Source organism: Ahaetulla prasina, chromosome 1 (assembly GCF_028640845.1).
Source record: "Ahaetulla prasina isolate Xishuangbanna chromosome 1, ASM2864084v1, whole genome shotgun sequence".
In the NCBI taxonomy this organism is placed as follows: Eukaryota; Metazoa; Chordata; class Lepidosauria; order Squamata; family Colubridae; genus Ahaetulla; species Ahaetulla prasina.
This window is the reverse complement of record NC_080539.1, coordinates 92,103,558-92,124,179: the sequence shown is the minus strand read 5'-3', so window position 1 is coordinate 92,124,179 and position 20,622 is coordinate 92,103,558. Positions and strand designations below refer to the sequence as shown.

The window sequence follows — 20,622 nt, the reverse complement described above, 5'->3', positions numbered from 1 at the left end:
TTCTTGCCTCAGTTTTCTAATGAAGACAAGGGATCCACTGAATCTTTTAAAAGGAGAAGGCAGCCTATACATACGATTCACACCCACCTTAATAACCTCTACAGATAACTTCATCCTACCTTTGAGAAAAACAGCCATTATAAACTTTTTCTCCCTTCTCCAATACTAGCATAAAGCTACGACCACAGTTTGTGTGTATACAATGGAGGGTTTTTTGTATTCTGCATTATTCATAGTAGCAAAATACTTAAAAGAAATGCACCAAAAGCTAAGTGTTTGGCTGTAATTTGACTTTGTTGGTAGCTACTGCTGAAGCCCTCAGGTTTTCTCCAACCTCCTCCCCTTTACATTCTGCATTATAATACTGATACAAATACAAAATATGGCCATATTTCATTTATTTGCTAATTATGCAGAAGTCTGACAGCTTGCTTTCACCAACATACTAGTTAATACAGACTTGAGAGAATTTCACTGGAATAGGTAAATAAAAATTCTTTTAGTCTTCAATTGCTCCAGATTGAACTGCATCTTCATAGCATCCTCCTTTTTCACCTTTACTTTCAGGGTGCAACTTAATAAGATCATCAATTCGAAGAATAGTAATTGCTGCTTCAGTTGCAAACTTTAAACTCTTTGTTTTGACTACAGTAGGCTCATATACACCAGCTTGTTTATTGTCACGTGGTTTCCCATTTATTAAATCAAGACCGATCCTTAAAAAAAAAGAAATACTGTTTTAAACAGGAATGTACATTTCAAATGTCTTCGCTATTCTCAAATCCTGAACCTGAAACCAGAGATCAGCTTCAAATTTTTCAACATCTAATGCAACGAAAGTCAAATAGTACCTAGTAGTTCTCTGCAAACACCCAACCATTTTATTATATATTTATTTTTATTGCTTAAATTTATATGCTGCCCATCTCACTGATCAAGCAACTCTGGGAGGCTTACCAAACAAGTAAAAAAAATTAGAACAGTTAAAATTAAGAAGACTTTAACCCAAGGGGCTGGACAGCAAGGGGACGAACCCTTCTGTTATACTTTAAACCACCTCCAGTGAAGAGGACCAATGAGGCCCAAGCTATCTGGCAAAGCCATGTTTTAAGACCATTCTGGAAGGCCAGAAATTTCATTTCAGGTGCCAGAATGTTTGGCAGTAGGAGCTGTAATATATACCAAGAATAGGTAAAATGTAGCATTTAAAAAATGGATTATTGCAAATAACAATGGCAATTTCTGGTCAGGGTATGGTGATTCTTCTAAGATTCACCTGTGAAAAAGGTTTGTGAAGTCCCAAGGGAAAGTTTGTTTCAAGCTATGTCCAGAACATAACAAACCATTTCTAGTTTGGGGGATTAACTTCTGGGAAATTGCCAATCCATGCATGGAATTTGACTGCTATCCAGAAAGAAACTATAACATTCTGGAATTATCAAGAACACTCCACACATGAAAATGTAGATTTTGCACACCTAGAATACATATACCACTCCATTTCTTCTGATAAAGCTATAAGCCAACTATGTAAGACCAAACACCCACACTTACTTTTAAGCTGTATGCTTGCTTTACTGTATGCTAGCACTTTAAAACTAGGAATCAGTTTGGCTTAGGATGCTGAATGCCCAAGTTTGATTCATTCAACAAGTTCATTCAATAGCAAACATGCATAAAGCAAATCAATATTCTAATGTTGCCATCAATTCTATGCACACTTACCACTTCAAATTTTTGCGATCTGGATTCACTTGCGCTTCATTGTGAAATGCTCTGAGCTTTGCAACAAGATCTATAGCATCTTGAGCAGCATTAACTGCTAACGTATTTGGAATAACTAGAAGAGATCTTGCAAATTCTGCTATAGCAAGCTGTTCCCGTGACCCCTAATTTGAAGAAAAATTCTATTAATATTTAAGTTGATCTATATAAATAAAAGCGAAAACCACTCATGCATTAATCACAAAATCTCCAGAACCTTAAAGCCTACAAACTTGAAATTTGCCACTATGTTCCTCTTGGCTTCTAGGTGCTCACTAAGAAAGGATTTTTTGAAATGCTCATCAGAGAATTAGTATTTCCTATATTATTATAACACGCTCTGATGCTAATTAGTTAGACGTTCTACTCCCCCTCCCAACTTGAAAATCACCAGAGAATGGGATAGCATAGGACAGGCTTCTGTGGGGCAAGCCTCATGGAGAGAAGGGGATAGGATAGGAGACATTTCTGTGGGACAAGGCTGAGGAAGAAAAGGGGAGAGGAGAGGCTTCTGTGGGGCCAGTCTGAGGGAGAGAAGGGAGTAGGATAAGAGAGGCTCTTGGGGGCCAGCCTGAGGGAGAGGGGCTTTTGCAGGGCTAGCCTGAGGGAGAGAAGAGGATCGTAACTACTCATTAATTTTCAAACTCTTAAATGTCAATTTATCAAGCCCGATCACACAGTTTCATTGTGGAGCACGGGTATTCAGCTAGTATATGATAAAATAATGGAGAGAGACAATGAAGCTACACTTGCTGGATATGCTGAAATGAAGACTGGATTGCCATCACAGACAAAGTCTGCACCAAGCAGGAAATAGGACTTGATAGTTAAATGGCCCCCTCCAGTCCCAGTTCTATAAACTTTTCAGATATAGATAGCACTGAATGTTAATAGAAGTCTGATTTCTTAAAAAAACCCATAATCTAATCTTTAACTAAATACTTACCATGCTGGTTGCATAATTTTCTAGATAAATGGAAAGTGCTGCTTCAACTGCACCACCTCCTGGTACAACAGACTTTGACTCTAGTATTCTTTTGACCACACAAAGAGCATCATGCAAAGACCTCTCCATTTCGTCACACATGAAGTCATTTGCTCCTCGTAATATAATAGCAGCTGAGGTCCGTGCCTTAGTACTGTTTCAGAAAGACAGAAAAAAAAATCCTTGTGAAATAATTATTAAACTATAAATCTCTAACCTTGAGGGTAGGGAAATGCTAGAATTTTGTATGTCCAAGTCCATCAACAAAGTCAAGACATTTACTGTCTCAACGTTTATAGGGGGACTAAAAGTAATCTATCCCACGCGTATAACTGCTCATACGATTTGAAAATAGCACGGCAGCAATTAAATGGGAAATATTTTCAAAGGTTACAACAAAATGCGAGCATTACAAATTATATAAGGTAGGTATTTCCTTACTTTTTAATTAAAATCAATTCGTCATCACAAATTCGTTCTTGAACCACCTCTTCTGCTTGTCCCAGCATTGATACTTCAAAAGTTTCTTCACCTTCCAGATTTGCCAGAGTGGAACAAACGGTGGCTAATACAAGGTAAAAAAGATTTGACAAAATCACCACAACTTTATATATATCTACTAGTCTGAAGGAACAGTAGTAATCATCTACATCAGCGGTCCCAACCTTTCTGGTTCTGTGGACAGGCAGCAACAGCAGCAGTGGGGGTGGGTGGGGTGGATTTGTTTTGCACATGTGCACCCATTGCGCAAATGTAGCTTTATGCATTTGCGCACTCATTCATTGCTTGTGCAGCCCATTTCCCAACAGGCTATGGACAAGGGGTTGGGCACTCCTGTTCTACATAATTAAGCTCTTTATTGACAAGATATATAAACCGTAATCGTATTTAGAGATGTCTGTAATTACCTCCAGAAGCCTTAGCAATGCGTTTAAGGTCTCTTTTTAGAACTCTGCGTACTGCCATAGCACCAGCATCCACGAAGTATTTCAGACACATATCATCAATGCCTCCAGTGGTCAAAATAACATTTGCTCCTGTAACCAAGACCTTCTGAATTTTTTCTTTAGTGATGTCAGCCTCTCTGCGTAAGAAAGTGCACACTGATTAAATAGAACTATAAACTTAAATTCAAGAGAATCACAAAAGTTTTTAATTAAAATAGCTGAGAAGTGTGTCAAAATAATAATTTAACCATGCCTCCTTCAAAAATCATTATTTCTCCATTACTACACTGGATCTTTTGGTTAATTTTCAAGACTGATTCAAGGGAGACGTTTCAGGATACTATCAGTAACTAAAAGAAGCATTACTAACTTTTAAAAATGCATTTACCAGGCACAGGAATGATAAATTAAGCTTAACCAGATCTTGCAAATTACATATTAATGTAGCTATTGGATATAGAAAAAATGATATTTGACAGAATACTGTCATATTCTTAGTGAAAATTTGAATTCAAGATGCCATTCTCTTAGTAAGTGTGGGACAAATGATAGGAACACACAGATTTATTTATGTTTCCTATTTCAAAGCTGCCCATCTGCATTTTAGTTAAAAAAGCTGTCTATAGAATACCTCTGTCTAATCTGATCCAGTTTTTCTGGGTCTGTGATCACCACCTGAACACCAAGCTTCATTTTAGTTTTCTGTAGGCTGAAATCAAGGCATGCAATTTTGGCATTAACTATTCTCTTGGGCATACCTAAAAGAAAAAGAGAAATGCTCTTAAGATTCTATATAAAACTTTAATGCATCTAAAACACAGCGATACTTTCTTTTCATAGATATCCCTCAGTTTACTTCTATTCACTTTAATAAGTATAATTTTTAAAAATTGACTTGTATATACTTTCCCAAATGGGAAAGAGGTCCCACTCCATTATAAACAGTGAGGCTAGACTGAATAATCCATCTTAAAATATTTGAAATTCACCAAAGCTTCCAAGATTTTGAAGACATATCATTGCATACATCAAGTGCATCATATTTCTGTTTAATTACTACTAAAATACAAAGCTAAATATTCAAAGAGTTCATCTTGCAATCATCAATTTACTAGAAAATTTTCTTCCCAAAGAGATGTATAAAAACAATTATTTTTCTTGTAGAAACAAAAAGTTCCTCCCCCCATGTCTTCTGTTCACCATAGGAGAGTACATTTATAACCAAGAATTTCTGTGTTCCATTCTGAATTCTATCACCTGTCTCGGTCTTTGAAGTATCACTTTCTGCCCTTTCAGGTAATTTATGGGGGGAAAGTTAAACTGAGTATTAAGTTTAAACTTATACTTATACCTAACTAATACCTTACCCTGATAGGGAAAGTACAAACCTAATTTAGGAAAGTCATCTCCATTCAAGTAAAGGCGATGACCATATATCTGAAAATACTTGCCTCAACTCTATTACAAATGTGTAAACTAATTTCAACCTCTATGTTGTTATACTATTTCTTCTAGTCAACTTATCAGTCAAAAATACAATTTCTAAAAACTTGTTTATACGCAGATATAAAACTGTTAACTTTTAAAATTATGTCCACTTACTGCTTTATTGTGGGGGGGATGTTCTTACCTTGGGAGCCCACAACACAGTTTAATGCATAGCCATTTACAAGAATACTCTCTTTCTGACTGCGACCATGTGCCTTCAAAACATTGATAGAGTTGATAGGATAATGTGGTTGTCCCTTTTGATCTGTATATTTTACGGCAAGTACGGCATCTACTACCATGTTGGCAAAGAAGTCACTGTCACTACAAGACTGTTAAGGTTAACATAATCTAATACATGAAATGTAAATCCTATATGCCTCACAACACTGAGAATTACAAATGCTAATAAAAATGTATTTTTTCTTCAGAAATTAGGTACTTCAGCCAGTACCTGATTTCTACACAATACCCGTTCCTAATTTTTCTGTGAAAGGATACACTCCTATGATTTTGGATGACATTGATGTTTTTGCTGCATTAATAAGACAGTCTTTGCCCAACTCATCTGAGTTAATAACCAAATTTTCATTGATGTAGCGAACTGCCTCCCTGTTGGGGAAAAGAAACTCAGTATTTTCACAGAATCATCAGAATTTAAACTGAATTCTTTCAATTTAGAAATGTTGATTAAAATACATATAATAAGTGTGCGCAAAACGTACTACTTCAGGGAACACCATAAGTTCTATTTTCTTCCAGACTATACGATTCTGGCCATTCTGGTGACTAGACCAACTATTTACTTTTGGAGTTTTCCAGAAGAAAAGAGAACCAGAATGTTCTGTCCCCCAAAACTGGGGTAAACTGGGGACTCAGTATAAGCCGAGGTGGAAATGAGGCACCTACCGGTTGAAACCCTCCTCCCTCAGCTGAGAAGGCTGGCTCCCCGCCCGCCCTCTCACTGCACCGCAGGGCTTCCCAGCGCCGTCCGGTAAAATGTGAAAAAAAGAAGAAAAAAAAACTCGAGTATAAGCCGTATATACCCGAGTATAAGCCGAGGGGCTTAAAAAAAACAAAACTCCCCAAACAGTAACTTGTGTACAAATTAGAAAAATAAAATATCTTAAATTTACATTTTCTATGGTCTTGCATTTCCATGCTTTCTAATATTTTAAAACATATCACTAAACATTTAAAATACACATCTATTATTTATCATTAAACATAAAAGCTTCAAACAATTTAAAGACTTCATGGCCAATATAGATCAATTCTATATTCTAGCAAAATCCTTGTTATGCTGTCAAGATTGAGATATGCTGCCATCATGACAGATACATTAGCAGAACATCTAGATGCAGTTTATTAAATTTATAAAATTTATATGCCACCCATCTCACTGACAAATGACTCTGGGCACTTTATAAATATCATAAACACAGAGGTATAAAATATTAAAACATTAAATATGAAGTGAACCAAAATTAAGTTAAAAACCAGGACCAAAATACTGTGGGGTAGAGTTATAGACTGATTTATATAAAGATAAATATTCATTTGGACAAAGACCAAAAGATAAAATGGGGATAATACAAAAATTGTTCCTTGTCAATGAAAGCCAGACCAGTGTTGGCTAACTTGCCCCCAAACCCTTATGCTTTATTGTGGTTCAATAACCACAATAAACCACAACTGGGGTATAAGTAGCACAAAGAATTCTAACAAATCTCAAATTGTACTATAGCTCTCAAACATCATTACAGTAACAACAATCCTTTCTTTCCATTGGTGAAGGGGAAAATCCGTACTGACAAAGCACTGTGTACTTCATCTTTTACATGCTCATTCATAAACACCTGCTTGCATTTACTAGCTTTCCAGTTGCAGATAACAGCATTCCAGCACCATACAACTCATAGTGAAAGGGCTCTCTCTATTTGTCAGTTACCTCATCACTAATAGGAGAGATCACTGATTCAAACATCACTATTTGAAAAATGCTATATTGATTAAAGAAAAATGCATTAGCTGAAACCTTGAAACTTAATTGTAAAATTTTCCCATTGTATTTTATATAATTTCTCATTTGAAGTAAATCAGTAGGTCTTACTTGCAAGCAAGACGATATCCACTAATGACAGAAGTTGGATGAATTTTCTGTTTTACCAATTCATCTGCATTTTTCAAAAGTTCTGCAGCAACTATTACCTACGAAAGAGAACATTTAATTTAAAACTACTCTGTGAAAAATACCCTTGATACAAACAATAAAAAACAAAACAAAAATAAAAAACCCACATAAATTTCATTCCAGCAAAGACATTCTTGAAAAACTTAAAAGTAGCATTTGCTTCAAAATACAGAGCTATTCAATTTACTCTAAGACATGGTTCAAGGTACAGGTGTATAGAACTTTTTGTTTTGAATACTGTTGAACCTGGAGCTATGCAGAATATCTCATTTTTAGCAGGACTAGCTTGAATGTAGTTTTAAATTGGGATTTTTTAAAAAAAGGGGTTTAAATGAGGTTTTAAATTTGTATTTAAAAGTTAGAGCATCAATTGAATTTAACTATCTACTCTTTTAGCTGTTTTTCTATATTATATGTTTTCTGTTGTTGTTGTTTTTGACTGTGAACCGCCCTGAGTCCTTCGGGAGATGGGCGGTATACAAATATAATTAATAATAATAATAATAATTTTCTTGGAAATTTTCAACACTGAAAGAGCTGTATTATATTCCCTATGATTATGGAATATAATCACAAATTAATCAGAAGCCAGGGAGGTAGGATGAACCAGCCAGGACAAAAAATAATCTGAAAATAATTTTGCCACATTGAAGGCAAGGAAGCACACATGCATTTAGTTGACATTTTAGATGCTGTTGACTGCAACTAAAAGACTGAGCCAGAATAGCCAAGAACATAGGCATGTACTTGAGACCTCTCTTGGGAAGACTACCTTAGAGTTACCTTGAGAGCCTAAGAACGTTTTCTGAATTTAAATTCTTGCATCACAAACTATTTAATCTATCATTAAGAGTTTAAAATAATTGATTACTTGTCCTCAAGTTTTGCATTTCTTTTCTTAGAGGCTGGCAAGATTAATAAGAAAGCTCTGGCTATAGACAAGAAATTAAAATCTATTAGTTGCTCACATTTGTCACAATTAAATTGAGGTTGATCACATCACAAATAAATACATGCCTTCTTTTTCTGAAAGCAGCCTTTCATTAGCTATAGTAATTAGGACCAGCAACACTGTCACTAAGTGATGTGGTCATAAAAACACATTCGCATGACCACACCAACTTACAAAGCCATTTCCAGCTGCAGTTGTTATGTGAATCTCATGCAGTTGCAGCATCACAGTCCCATGAGCACCATTTGCAATCTCCTGCTAAGTTCCCCATTGACTGTGTTTGTTGGAAGCCAGCAGCAAGGATAATAAATGATAATCATATAACTCCAGAACCCTGTGACCATTGTATTTGAGTTGGTTGCCAAGGACCCAAATCATGATCACATGATTGCAGGGGACACTGTGACCATCACAACTTTAAAAAATGGCCATAACTCTCCTTGTTCAGCATAATTGTTTCTTCAACAGTCGCTGAACAAATGCTTGAGGACTACCTGCATAGTGTTAAAATTATTCTATAATATGTTCTGCCACTTCATATAGGAAAAAGATATTGTTAGCCTTCTCCTTCAGACTTTGGCAGTTATTCCTTTATCCCATAAGCATAGCCATTTATTTTGTAGAAGAAATAAATGGTAGTTAAATGGGAAAGTTTTCATTTCATTTTTTAGAGGTAAACTTAAGTAGCCCTGAAATGGATTTAGAATTGTAACTTCTCTGAAGATACATACCAGTTCTTCGCATCCAAGTGAAATTGTATTTTAACTGAAGACAGTGTCAGAGCTAATTATGCTGTTTTGGTATAATAAGTTAGTGTTTGCCATTATTAAAAGGGGCACAAGTTAATTTCAAATACTTGCACTATAAAATGTAAGTTTTAAATGCTATTAATGCTACCTCAATGTTGATATGGTCACAAGAGTATACAATATACCCATACATACCACAGAAGTAGTCCCATCTCCAACTTCTTTGTCTTGCAATTCTGCTAGTTCACAAAGTACTTTCGCAGCAGGATGTTCTACTTCCAACAACTTCAGAATAGTTGCACCATCATTAGTAATAGTCACATCCTAATATTCCAAATACACAGAAATCATGTAGCTTAATATCGATTGGGATCGAGGAATATAATAAATAACTGCCTTTCAATTAATGATGTATTTAGCTATTTAACCATTATATAGCTGTCTAGCAATCCAACACTAGGTACTGCTAAATGATAGCAGCTTTCCTTCTTTCTTTCTATGCCTTAAAAATCACGGTTTTGTCAATGGGCCTGGTGATTATAAATGGAAACAGCAATCAAGTGGCTGATTTGATTGTGTTGTTGATGCCATGGGGGTGGGTGGGTTATATGGTGGGTTTTTTAAAACTTTATAAACCATCCAGAACCCACTATGTGGGTGGCTATATAAATTTATTAAAATAAATGTGTAATATGCTATTGTCCTTATTAAGCTCTAGAATTATCCCACCCTTATTTTTAAAATATACACAATCCTCCCTTTTCTTATTTTCCACGCAACCACTAACCCATAAAGTGGGTTGGACTGACTGTGACTGACTCAAAGTGATAGAAAATATTTTCGATATGGAAACATCAGTGTGAAACTATCTCTATCAAACTGAAGCCAAAGAAGCAAAGGAAAAGGGAGGGAAAGAGCGTGCATGCCATCTTTGGCTAATGCCTGGAATACTATTGACCAAAATTTTCTTTCTATTTTATTTTATTTATCCTGTTTTTGTTTATTGTTTCTATTTGTTTTTTATTTTAGAAATACAGTACAAAGGTAAACATAAATGTTGACTTAATGAGCAGTCCAAAAACTGCTACCAATGCTTTTTTTTTTTTTTTTTGCTATTCCAGTGAAAAAGAGGCTTCTAGTTTGGTTATTTGGGAGTAGATTTCGGAGTATCCTAGACTACTTTTTTGACCCCTATGTGGCAACTACATATATACGGAGGTAGGGGTAAAGTTTTTTTTTCTTCTTTCCCAGATCAGGGAGAGGTAAAGAGGAATGCTGGGGTGGGGGATGCCTATCCATCTTCCCACCATATTAATTGGCTACCCTGAATAAATGATTATTTATCTTCCTTTTAAAAGACAAATTCTTTTCTACTGATAGTTTCAAAAAGCAAGATCTACTTACACCAATGTCATCCACCAGCATTTTATCCAAGCCAACTGGACCCAGTGAACTCTTTACAATATTGGCAATTGAAGCAGCAGCTGTAACTGTTTCAACAAAACATATATTTTTCTTCATAAGCAGAATTGTTTCCTAAAAATTTAACTGATGTAATTCAAGTGCTAAATATATGCTTTTAAGTATTTTAAAAATAGCAAATAGATTTGGGCAATAAAACTGGCAATTACTACTTTTTGAATTAGAGTTCAACTACTGTCTTGTTTACACACAAATGTATTTTGTAGTTGAATTTGAAAATAGACTGTATGCTGTAACTTATACAAAGCAGTAGTTTTATACACAGGCCATAGTTTGTGATAAAACCATTCAGCTTATCATAAGCAAAATTCAAGCCATTATGAAGACTTTCATGCATAATTAACTTCAGGTTCTTTGCACCATCTACCAACAAAGAAACAACATGCTTCAGTCTTAGAAATACTATACTTGTCTTTGTAATGCTTTGTTCTGCCATTTCATATAGAAAGAAGCTGATATTCGTTCTTCTCCATCAGACTATGACAGACATTTATTTATCCCATAAGGATTATCTCTTATTTTGTAGTGCAAATAAGAGGCAGTACAACGGGACATGTTTAACACCTACCAATTTCTTCTGGAATTCTTTTAACAAGAGAACTAAATGTATGACAATCCAGTACATTGAAATATAAAAAATATAATTTTTTTAAAAAAATCTATCATACATACTTGGATAATCAAGCTCTATTTTTACATTGTCTCTTAACACAGAAACAAGAGATGCATAAATGCATATTGCCACAGGATCCAGAATAAAAAAGACAGCATTTACAGCAGCTTTCTTTTCTAACATGTAAATAAGTAAAGCAGTCCCATAATACAGCTGGGCTCTTGGTAACCACATGGAAACATGCTGTTTGCTTAACAACACAAAAGTGGTTTGGTCACTGTCTTTATACTTCTAAACTTTAGAACTTTAACTGCAATACAATACTGAGATTTAATAATCAAAGTGAACCCAGTCCAGTTATTTTCTACAATGGCCTGCTTTGCATATTATTTCTTGCAGGAGCAGAAAGTAAGCAACATAGATACAGGTATTTAAGTAGAAACTGTGGCAAACCCCTTTACCCCTTTCCTGTATGTCTGTGAAACCTCTTTCAGAAATAGAGACATTTAATTTAAACACCTCTTCAACAGAAGAACTAATATTCTTCATGACATATTTCAATAGGACATACAGGAGTATCAGACTCTGAAAAAAAAATATGGTGTAAAAAATTAAGGACCAAAACGCTTCGACTACCAACTTACTTATAAACTGCTGAATATATTTGCTATGGTTTCTACAGTAATTTTAAAAACGCTCACAGGCCACTGATAACTTATCTTCCTCCCAAAGAGATTCTGCATCCAGGTGGGATTAACAACACTGCTTCTCAACTGCCAGTGGTAGTCCTCCACTTACGACCACAATTGAACCCAAAATATATGTTGCTAAGTGAGAAATTTGTTAGCCCCATTTTATGACTTTTCCTGCCAAATTTGTTATAGTGAATCACTGCAGTTGTTAAATTAGTAACAGGGTTAAGTGAATCTGGCTTTCCCCCCCTTGGCTTTGCTTGACAGACGGTCGCAAATCGGGATCACCTAATCCCAGGACACTGCAATGGTCACAAGTCTGAGTCATTCTGCCAAGCATCGAAACGCAAATCTCATGACCATTCGGGTGCTGTCACAGGTGTGAAAAATGGTCACAAGTCTCTTTTTTCAGTGCCGTTGTAACTAAACCCTCATACTCCCTTCATACGGGGCGTGACTCAACTTTTCCCACGTGGGAATCAGGGATAACCGTATATGTCAGTTGCAGCGCGGGCAGAATCAGTCCGCAGTTATCTCAGGGTCTAAATCAGGGGTGTCCAAACTTGGCCCCTTGAAGGGTGGTGGACTTCAATTCCCAGAATTCCCCAGCCAGCATGAGCTATAAATATGAGCAAATTGCTGACTGGGGAATTCTGGGAGTTGAAGTCCACCACTCTTCAAGGGGCCAAGTTTGGACATCCCTGGTCTAAATGGAGCCAGCAAAGAACCGAACAGGCCAAAAAAAAAAAGGACCGTATTGTTCCTCATGCGGCCTCTTCTTCCTTATCCCTTCCAGCAACTGAACGAGACGCCGCCACCCTTCTTCCCTTTCGGGTTAACCGAGCACACGTGGGTGCCGGCCGGCAACCACTGCTTCCGCGGGGCCTACTTCTCACCCAGACCCGGCCCCATCCTGCTCGGGACCACGGCTTCAGACAGCACGGCCGATCTCTTTGGATGGCCGCGCCCACGCCCAACTTTCCACGCGCCACAGACGAACAGCGCAGGAACCGTTAACTCTCCGGCGGCTCGAGCTGTGGCGGCTTAAAGGCCCGAGGGAAGCTTTCGAGAGTTTACCGTTTTGTGTACGGACGTTGTCGCCGGTGCCCCGCTCCCCAAAAACCGCCAAAGGCCCCTCCAGCGCCATGTTCCCGGACAAAGAGACCGAGGCGGCAACGCGCACGAGCCTGCAGCGATTGCGGACGGCGAGACGAGGCCTTCTGGGAAGCTCCGCCCCCCCTGGCGACCTATAAGCCTATCGGTGGATTAGACGCGAATCGGCCGCCCGGGAGTGTCGTAAAACTAGCGTGATTTGAAGAAAAAAAGAAACGAACTCCCCTGTTTGGCCCGTTGGGTCTTGGAGGACGATTGGTGATCGGGCAACACACGGCCCGCCCCTTTTTTCGCGGATCAACCAATGAGAGCAAATGGGTGGGGTCAATGTGTTCTAGAAGATTCTAGCGAGGGTCAAAGTAGTTGCTTCCTTCAAAGGGCGTAGTGGCGGTTTAAAAAAACAAAAAATAAAAAGAATGGTCAATAAAAAGTCTTTCTTTCTTATAACAGCCGATCAAATCTGACCAAAGGGGTCCATTCCGCAAAGGTTTTTTAAAACGTTGAAATCAGAGAAGTTCGCTACTTAACGTTAAAAAAAATGCGCAATCACGTGGTCTGTTTCCAATTCAAGGTTGCACCGGATGCGAATGAAGTTGTTTCCTTTGAATCTCAAACTCACGGCGATAGAGGAAAAAAAGGAAAAGCTGCATTCCGACAGTTACATACTTCGAGATCCCCAAGTGTTTATTACTGAGACGGTTATTTTTGGGAAAGTTGTAAGATCGTATACAGACCCACCAGGACCACAGAGCCAGCTTTTTCTGACCCTTTTTCTTTATTCTTTATTGGCTAAGTGTTATTGGACACACAAGGAATTTGTCTGGTGCATATGCTCTCAGTGTACATAAAGAAAAATAAAATACATTCATCCAAGAATCATAATTTTCTGCCCTATTAAAATAACACTGGAGGATTTTCTAATATTGGAGGATGGGAAGCAATACTACGTTTCAGCAGAACCACTCCCTCAATATTGCAAATTAAGGGAGATGAAATCGAAACATTTAAACGTTTTATAAGTTATGAACGTGCATAAGAGCATCAGTGTGCCTACCGTCCCTGTCCTAATGTTCCCTTTAATTGTATTCATTTTATGTATTCAATTCATGCTTATATATATTATCTAATATGTACTCAACAAAATAAATAATAAACAAATAAAATCTTCATTACGATAATTGAGAACCAGTTCGGTGGTGTAGTTAAGGCATCAGGCTTATTTATTTATTTATTTATTTATTTTATTTGATTTTTATACCGCCCTTCTCCCGAAGGACTCAGGGCGGTGTACAGGCAGAAGTAAAAAAGACAATACAATGTACAGTTTAAAATGTGAATTAAAAAACTTATTATAATTAGCCCGAAACTTTAAAATATATAAAAAACTAAAATCCCATTTAAGATTAATATTAAAAATTTTAAAAATTTAAAAAACCAATAAAATTCAATAAAATTCAAGCCAGCCCCGCGCGAATGAAAAGATGTGTCTTCAGTTCGCGGCGGAAGGTCCGAAGGTCAGGTATTTGGCGTAAACCCGGGGGAAGCTCGTTCCAGAGTGTGGGAGCCCCCACAGAGAAGGACCTTCCCCTGGGGGCCGCCAGCCGGCATTGCTTGGCGGACGGCACCCTGAGAAGTCCCTCTCTGTGAGAGCGTACGGGTCGGTGGGAGGCATGAGGTAACAAGCATGAGTTGTGATCCTGGGTGACTTTGGGCCAATAAAACGTCACATTCTGTAGGAAGTTAGTGGACATTGATAGTTATTGCATTAGAAAATCTAATGATTAGATTATGTCCAAAGATCTGAAGGCAAAACAAGAAGTAACGGATTTACTGATACTTACAAATTCATCCATATTTTGATGCAAGGTCTCCGCTTGTTTGCACTTCACTTAATTTTACTTCTTTTAGAAACCTCTATACACCTATAAAATTTGCTATTGAATCCATAAATCCAGCAATGTTCGTGAGGATACGTTGATTTTTTTCCCCTTTAAACGTAATATTCGCATAAAACAAAGCACTAATTAGAAAATAACATTTTTAAAGCTATTTCCGTGGATTCCTAAGGCGCAGAACAGAGGAAATAGCATACTATAGAGGGATGATGGAAAAGTTCCTGATTCAAAAATCAGAAACTTTTCCATACCTCTATAGCAGGGGTGTCCAAACTTGGCCCCTTGAAGAGTGGTGGACTTCAACTCCCAGAATTCCCCAGCCAGCATGAGCTATAAATATGAGCAAGTTGCTGGCTGGGGAATTCTGGGAGTTGAAGTCCACCACTCTTCAAGGGGCCAAGTTTGGACATACCTGCTCTATAGCCACATTTTTCAAACATGCCGGCTGGCCAATTCTAAGAATTAAAGTCCTTAAAAGTCGCCAAGTTTGAAAACGCTGCTCTACAGTTACAAATCTATAGCCACATTCATCCGCAATGTAATTGGCTTATAGAGCCATTCTGGAGGAAATGAAGCAGATTAATATGAGGTTGACCAATCAGGCTTTCAGCTGGGATTTTTGTTTTTGTTTTTTGGTGAGGACGGAAAGAGACCATGGGAAAAACATGTTCGTTCAAGAGAGGAAAAAGGTGGCGCCCCCCAGCTTCTTGTAGGTCCGGCTAGGTCCCTTCCTGTTAGTTTTCTCAGGCGTGATGGCGTTCAGGAGGTTGGCTCCGCCGCTGAGCAGGGCGGCCAGGACATTCGGGGAACCCGAGCACGGTAGGGATTCGAGATTCAGATTTTTGATGGAGAAGCATCGCTTTAATATGACATTCAGAAAGATAAGGAAGGAGACTGAACGGTTAAGTCAGGGAGAGAGTTTTCTCTTTTCTAACTCTATTTGCATGGGTCTCTTTTTGGTACAGTAATGTTTATTTTATTTTATTTTTTTGAGATTTAATGAACCTGCCCTCTTGGAAGTCTGCACAAGAATGCAGCCTCTGCGATTACCAAAGTATATGCATATGCACATGCACCAAGACAAATTCCTTGTGTGTCCAATCACACTTGGCCAATAAAAATTCTATTCTATTCTATTCTATTTTGACAGACGGCCATCCTTAGCTGCTTACTCTCCGGATGGTTTTAACTTTAATTGCAGGCAAAATGCTGATTAAAATTATGACAGTTGTACTTCTTCGGGGAGTATTAAGGGAGACGGATTTGTTTTGCTGTAGGTGGTGGGGATTATACTCAATAGCCAATCTAGAAATGAACATTTTGCAGTTAAATAAACATTTAAGGGGCATCACTGCATCCTTTCTAAACCACAAATTAGAAACAATGATGTGCCAGGTATTTTTTTTAATAAATGGGAATATAAAATGTATTAATAATTTAATGAGATACAGCTTGCTTAAATTAACAATATTTTAATCTGTTTTTCTTATTCCCACTTCACCATCAGTCAAACACTCTAGTACATTTTCATTTATATATATTATACTGATAATCTTTTTGTATTTTTGGTTGTTTTCGAAGACCTTTAAGCGTACATTTGTTTTTCTTTATTGTCTTGTAGGAGTTAAATTTAATTCTTCTGTTCCTGATCCCATACCTTTTCCTGATGAAGTGGATACAAGAGAAAATGAGATTGTTGCTCCTGAGTTCACAAATAGGAACCCACATAATTTGGAAAGATTGGCTATAGCAAGAAAGGATCTAGGATGGAAAACCTCATGGCCAAAACGGGATTATTGGTACAGGTAAATTAGAAAAATGCAAAATAACCTATGTTCAATAATACGGAACTTAATTTTGAAGAATTCTTTCTATGAAATATTCTATTCTGAAGAGGGCAAGTATGTTGTCAGTGATACTGATGTTGTTGGCCTCTCAATCTTTTCTATCTGAAATATGAATTTGCAGCAATTCCAGTTGGCTTTTTGATTTATTCCAAATTCCCAATATTGATATTTGACATTTTTTGACTACTAGTTGTAGATCCCCTTTCATTATTATTATTTAAATTTATATTGGGCCCAATGCCCAGTGATCCTGGATAGTTTACAAGTGATTTAAAACATGAAGAGGATGACAAAACAAGAAACAAGAAAGAGTAGAGATGGCAGAATAACAAACAAGCTGGGAACAAAAACAAAAGCAAACAACCTAGGATAAAAGGAAATTACCAAAGGCTTGGATAAAGAGCCTGGTCTCTTGGAAACACCTGCACGATAGGGAACATTCAAATCTCAGAGGTAATCTCAGGGTAAGGGTGCTGTGACAAAGAAGCTGAACTTCCAGAGTATTAATGGATGGCATTGTTTAATTGAAGGACTTGGAGCATATGCCAACCCTGCCAGATTGAATCAGCTGGCTAGATATCATGGCAGACAGATAAACCTTCAAGTTACCAGGCCCTATGCCATATAGGGTTTTATAGGTAACAAATAGCACCTGGAAGAAAACTGGTCCCCAACGCAGCTCATGAAGCAGAGATATTATATGGGCATACTGAGATGTGCTCACCATTGTTTGTGTCACTGCGTTCCATTAGTTGAAGCTTCTGGATGGTTTTCAAGGGCACCTCCATGTAGAGCGTATTGCAGTAGTCAAGCCATGAAATAACCAGGGCACGAATGACTGAAGAGCTATTGTATTCTATTCCTCTATCAGTTTACATTACAGTTTCTTACTCTTTTCTGCCTATTGAGGGTAATGCCTTGTGTGAATATAGAAAGTTATAGAACAACTCACATAGGAAGCCAATATACTGAATTTTTAATTACTGGGAACTTCTGTACTTGCCTCTATAGTACAGTGGTTCTCAAACTATGATCCGTGGACCCATGGAGGTGGGTGGGCAGGTGCGATATCATCACAGGGGGTCTGCAAAGGCTTGAATAAATGTTACGATTTAAATTTTGAGTTAAGTCTTGACTGGCAACAAAAGGGAGGTCCGTGGTGAAGAAAAGGTTGAGAACCACTGTTATAGTGCAAAATATATATTTTCACAGCCTGTGGCATCTGCCATAGCATGGAGTCTAGTATAGTATATGTAGTCCTCAACTTATGACCACAATTGAGCCCAAAATTTATGTTGCTAAGTGAGAAATTTGTTAAGTGTGTTTTGCCCCATTTTACAACCTTTCTTGCCATATTAGTTAAGTGAAACATTGCAGCTCTTAAGTTAGTAACTTAAGTGAAACTGGCTTCCTCATTGACTTTGCTTGCCAGAAGGTCGCAAAAGGTGATTACATAACTCTGGGACACTGCAACAGCCATAAATATGAACTAGTTGCTAAGCATTCAAACTTAGATCCCATGAGCATGGAGATGCTGCAATGGTCATAAGTATGAAAAATGGTCATGTCATTTTTTTCAGTGCCATTGTAACTTTGAATGGTCACTAAACTGTTGTAAGTCAAAGACTACCTGTATTCCTGTTTCATTATAGTGTACATTTGTAGACAAAATTCAAGACATTACATAGTTTGCTTAAAGTCAATTTGTTGGTACTTGAGATTTTTGTCAGGAAACAGAACATACAGCCTGTAATAGTCCACACATGTTATTTCAGCCACAATGTTTTGAAGTTATATTTATTTTCTTGAATCTTTTAGGTTCTATTTCTGATTATGCCCTCTTTGTAGATGCACTAATGGGATATCTATGGTTGGAAAATATAGTTTAGGGGAAAGATTATTGCACTAAAAATGGAGTTTAAAAATAAAGGGTTGTTGTTGTTGTTTTGGGGGGGGGGCGGATCTACAAGCGCAAAGAGACTTGGAGCTCACTTGAGATCTACCATCACAGAAGTTTCCCCAGGAAATCCTATACTTAGCGGGGAATGATTCTATACTTACCAGAGGAATGATTCTGTTTTCATCAGTGCAGCATGTATGCATGTTAATTCATTTGTAATGGCTTTTGTGCCACTCAGTTGCCAAAAGTTTTAAGTAGCTTACATCCACCAACACATAGAATTAAAATCAATAAAACAAAATGTGCAAGTATTTCAGAATTTAATATCTCATATGCTATCAGCAAGGGATAGATTAGTATTCAAATCCCTCAAATCTTATGTTGAAAAGCCATATATGTTTGACCCTATGAAAGCCCAACAAGAGGATTGTAGTCCAGGTATCCAGAGACAGGCTGTTCCACATAAAGGGGGCCATCATTGAGAAAATTCAAGTGTGGGGATTGTGCAGATTGTATTTTCTTAGAGACAAACCTTTCACTCAAGGTAACATTGTTCACATCCTAATACAGACTTTTTCTGTTTATAATTAATGTTTGAAAAGGGAGAGAGAAAAATTATTATACAAATAATCTGAGATATGTAGAATTTCAAATATGAGGCATAAGATTTACAAGTACAGAACTACAGGAATTTTTGTTACTGAAAGTGAATTTCTCTGGCAGTAAAAGAAAACAATATTTTGTTTTTCATATTTAACAATTCAGGTTACGATTTGAAAAAACCCAAAAACATGTGGAAGGCTACATTGAACATTGCAGCGGTCATATTGTAGTCTCTGCTTCCACTCGCGAGTGGGCTATTAAGAAGCATCTTTACAAAACAACCGGTGTGGCAGCATGTGAGAATGTGGGGCGTGTATTAGCACAACGTTGTCTCGAAGCTGGAATCAACTTTGTGGATGACAAGGTTACAATTCCATGGGAAGAACATGGCGAAGGGGCAAGTTGATTTTTTTCCCTTACTTTGGTTGCTATTTATCATACGTTTTATGTTCTTGATCACAATATTGTAGTTTACTTATAGCATGGCTTTACCGCCAAAGCATTAAAAATGTAAATATGAATGAATGCTTAATATCAGAGTGGGCATATACTCTTAACATGAGAATTGCATTATTTGGGAGGAGAAAAGAATTGAGAGAACTGTAATTCACTGTGTATGCTGAAAGTACTAATGGAACTGACAAAATTAACAGTTGTGTCTTCCTTTTTAAATGCAAATAGCTGAAACGTTTCAAGCAGGCTATGACTGAAGGTGGTGTTGAACTCCAAGAACTTGAAAGAATTTATGATAAGTATGGTAATAAGAAGCTTCCCCAGAAAGTACAGTCTGAGAAGCCTGCAGTTCCATCCTTGGACGACAGTCGATCACACACTGCTCTTCATACATAATACCGTTGAATCTTTTTATGTTAAATAAAAATCCAACAGATGTACAACTGCTGGCAACAATTTTTTTTGTTTGCTTTCCTGTTAACTGTTTTCATAAAATATAAAACAATAACCTGCTACAGGTGGTTCCCTAGCCAATGTGTCTATCTGGTTTTTTAAAATAGAAATAAACCAGCCAATATTATTTCTCTTTAAAAATAAATGGTAGGTCTGGTGTGCACTCACCTGCAGTAACAAAAGGCTCTTTTATTTCCTTTTGATTTTTAAAATAAACCACTTGACTATGATGGGTGATTTCTTTTAATGGTAGAAACAATCATTTTGTTGCAAATATGTATATATCAGATTTCTTTTGACAGTGTTTAAAACTTCCATTGGTCCACAAAAGTTATTAATATATTATGATCTACTTAATGGGAAATGTTGGAAGTTGATGTTCCAAAATTTATTCTGGACCTTGAGCCACATGGGATTAATTAAATTCTAGTAGAGTCTGGCACATTTTCTGCTGAGTCTGGAAGGTTAATAGGTTTAATCTCTGTAATAGAA

The 20,622-nt window shown here is 37.2% G+C and overlaps 2 protein-coding genes and 2 non-coding genes across 4 annotated transcripts; 1 reads left to right on the top strand and 3 right to left on the bottom strand.

The window, feature by feature from the left end:
* Window positions 1–381: 381 nt before the first annotated feature.
* On the bottom strand, window positions 382–13,215 carry TCP1 (t-complex 1). Its single transcript, XM_058168372.1, has 12 exons — window positions 12,944–13,215; window positions 10,484–10,569; window positions 9,275–9,403; window positions 7,298–7,395; window positions 5,686–5,796; window positions 5,327–5,508; window positions 4,328–4,454; window positions 3,658–3,833; window positions 3,191–3,314; window positions 2,711–2,903; window positions 1,726–1,889; window positions 382–716 (listed from the first exon to the last, which is right to left on the bottom strand). Exons 1-12 carry the CDS (start codon window positions 13,011–13,013, stop codon window positions 500–502), a joined length of 1,677 nt encoding a protein of 558 aa, XP_058024355.1. The 5' UTR covers window positions 13,014–13,215; the 3' UTR covers window positions 382–499.
* Window positions 8,847–8,981, bottom strand: LOC131189394 (small nucleolar RNA SNORA29). Its single transcript, XR_009153008.1, has one exon. It is a non-coding gene; the product is annotated as a small nucleolar RNA SNORA29 (small nucleolar RNA).
* LOC131189395 (small nucleolar RNA SNORA29) lies at window positions 10,980–11,115 on the bottom strand. The gene has a single exon (XR_009153009.1). It is a non-coding gene; the product is annotated as a small nucleolar RNA SNORA29 (small nucleolar RNA).
* A 2,286-nt stretch (window positions 13,216–15,501) lies between the features above and the next one.
* Window positions 15,502–20,360, top strand: MRPL18 (mitochondrial ribosomal protein L18). The gene is made up of 4 exons (XM_058168465.1): window positions 15,502–15,693; window positions 16,496–16,679; window positions 19,387–19,621; window positions 19,906–20,360. Exons 1-4 carry the CDS (start codon window positions 15,627–15,629, stop codon window positions 20,071–20,073), a joined length of 654 nt encoding a protein of 217 aa, XP_058024448.1. The 5' UTR covers window positions 15,502–15,626; the 3' UTR covers window positions 20,074–20,360.
* The last annotated feature ends 262 nt before the right edge of the window (window positions 20,361–20,622 follow it).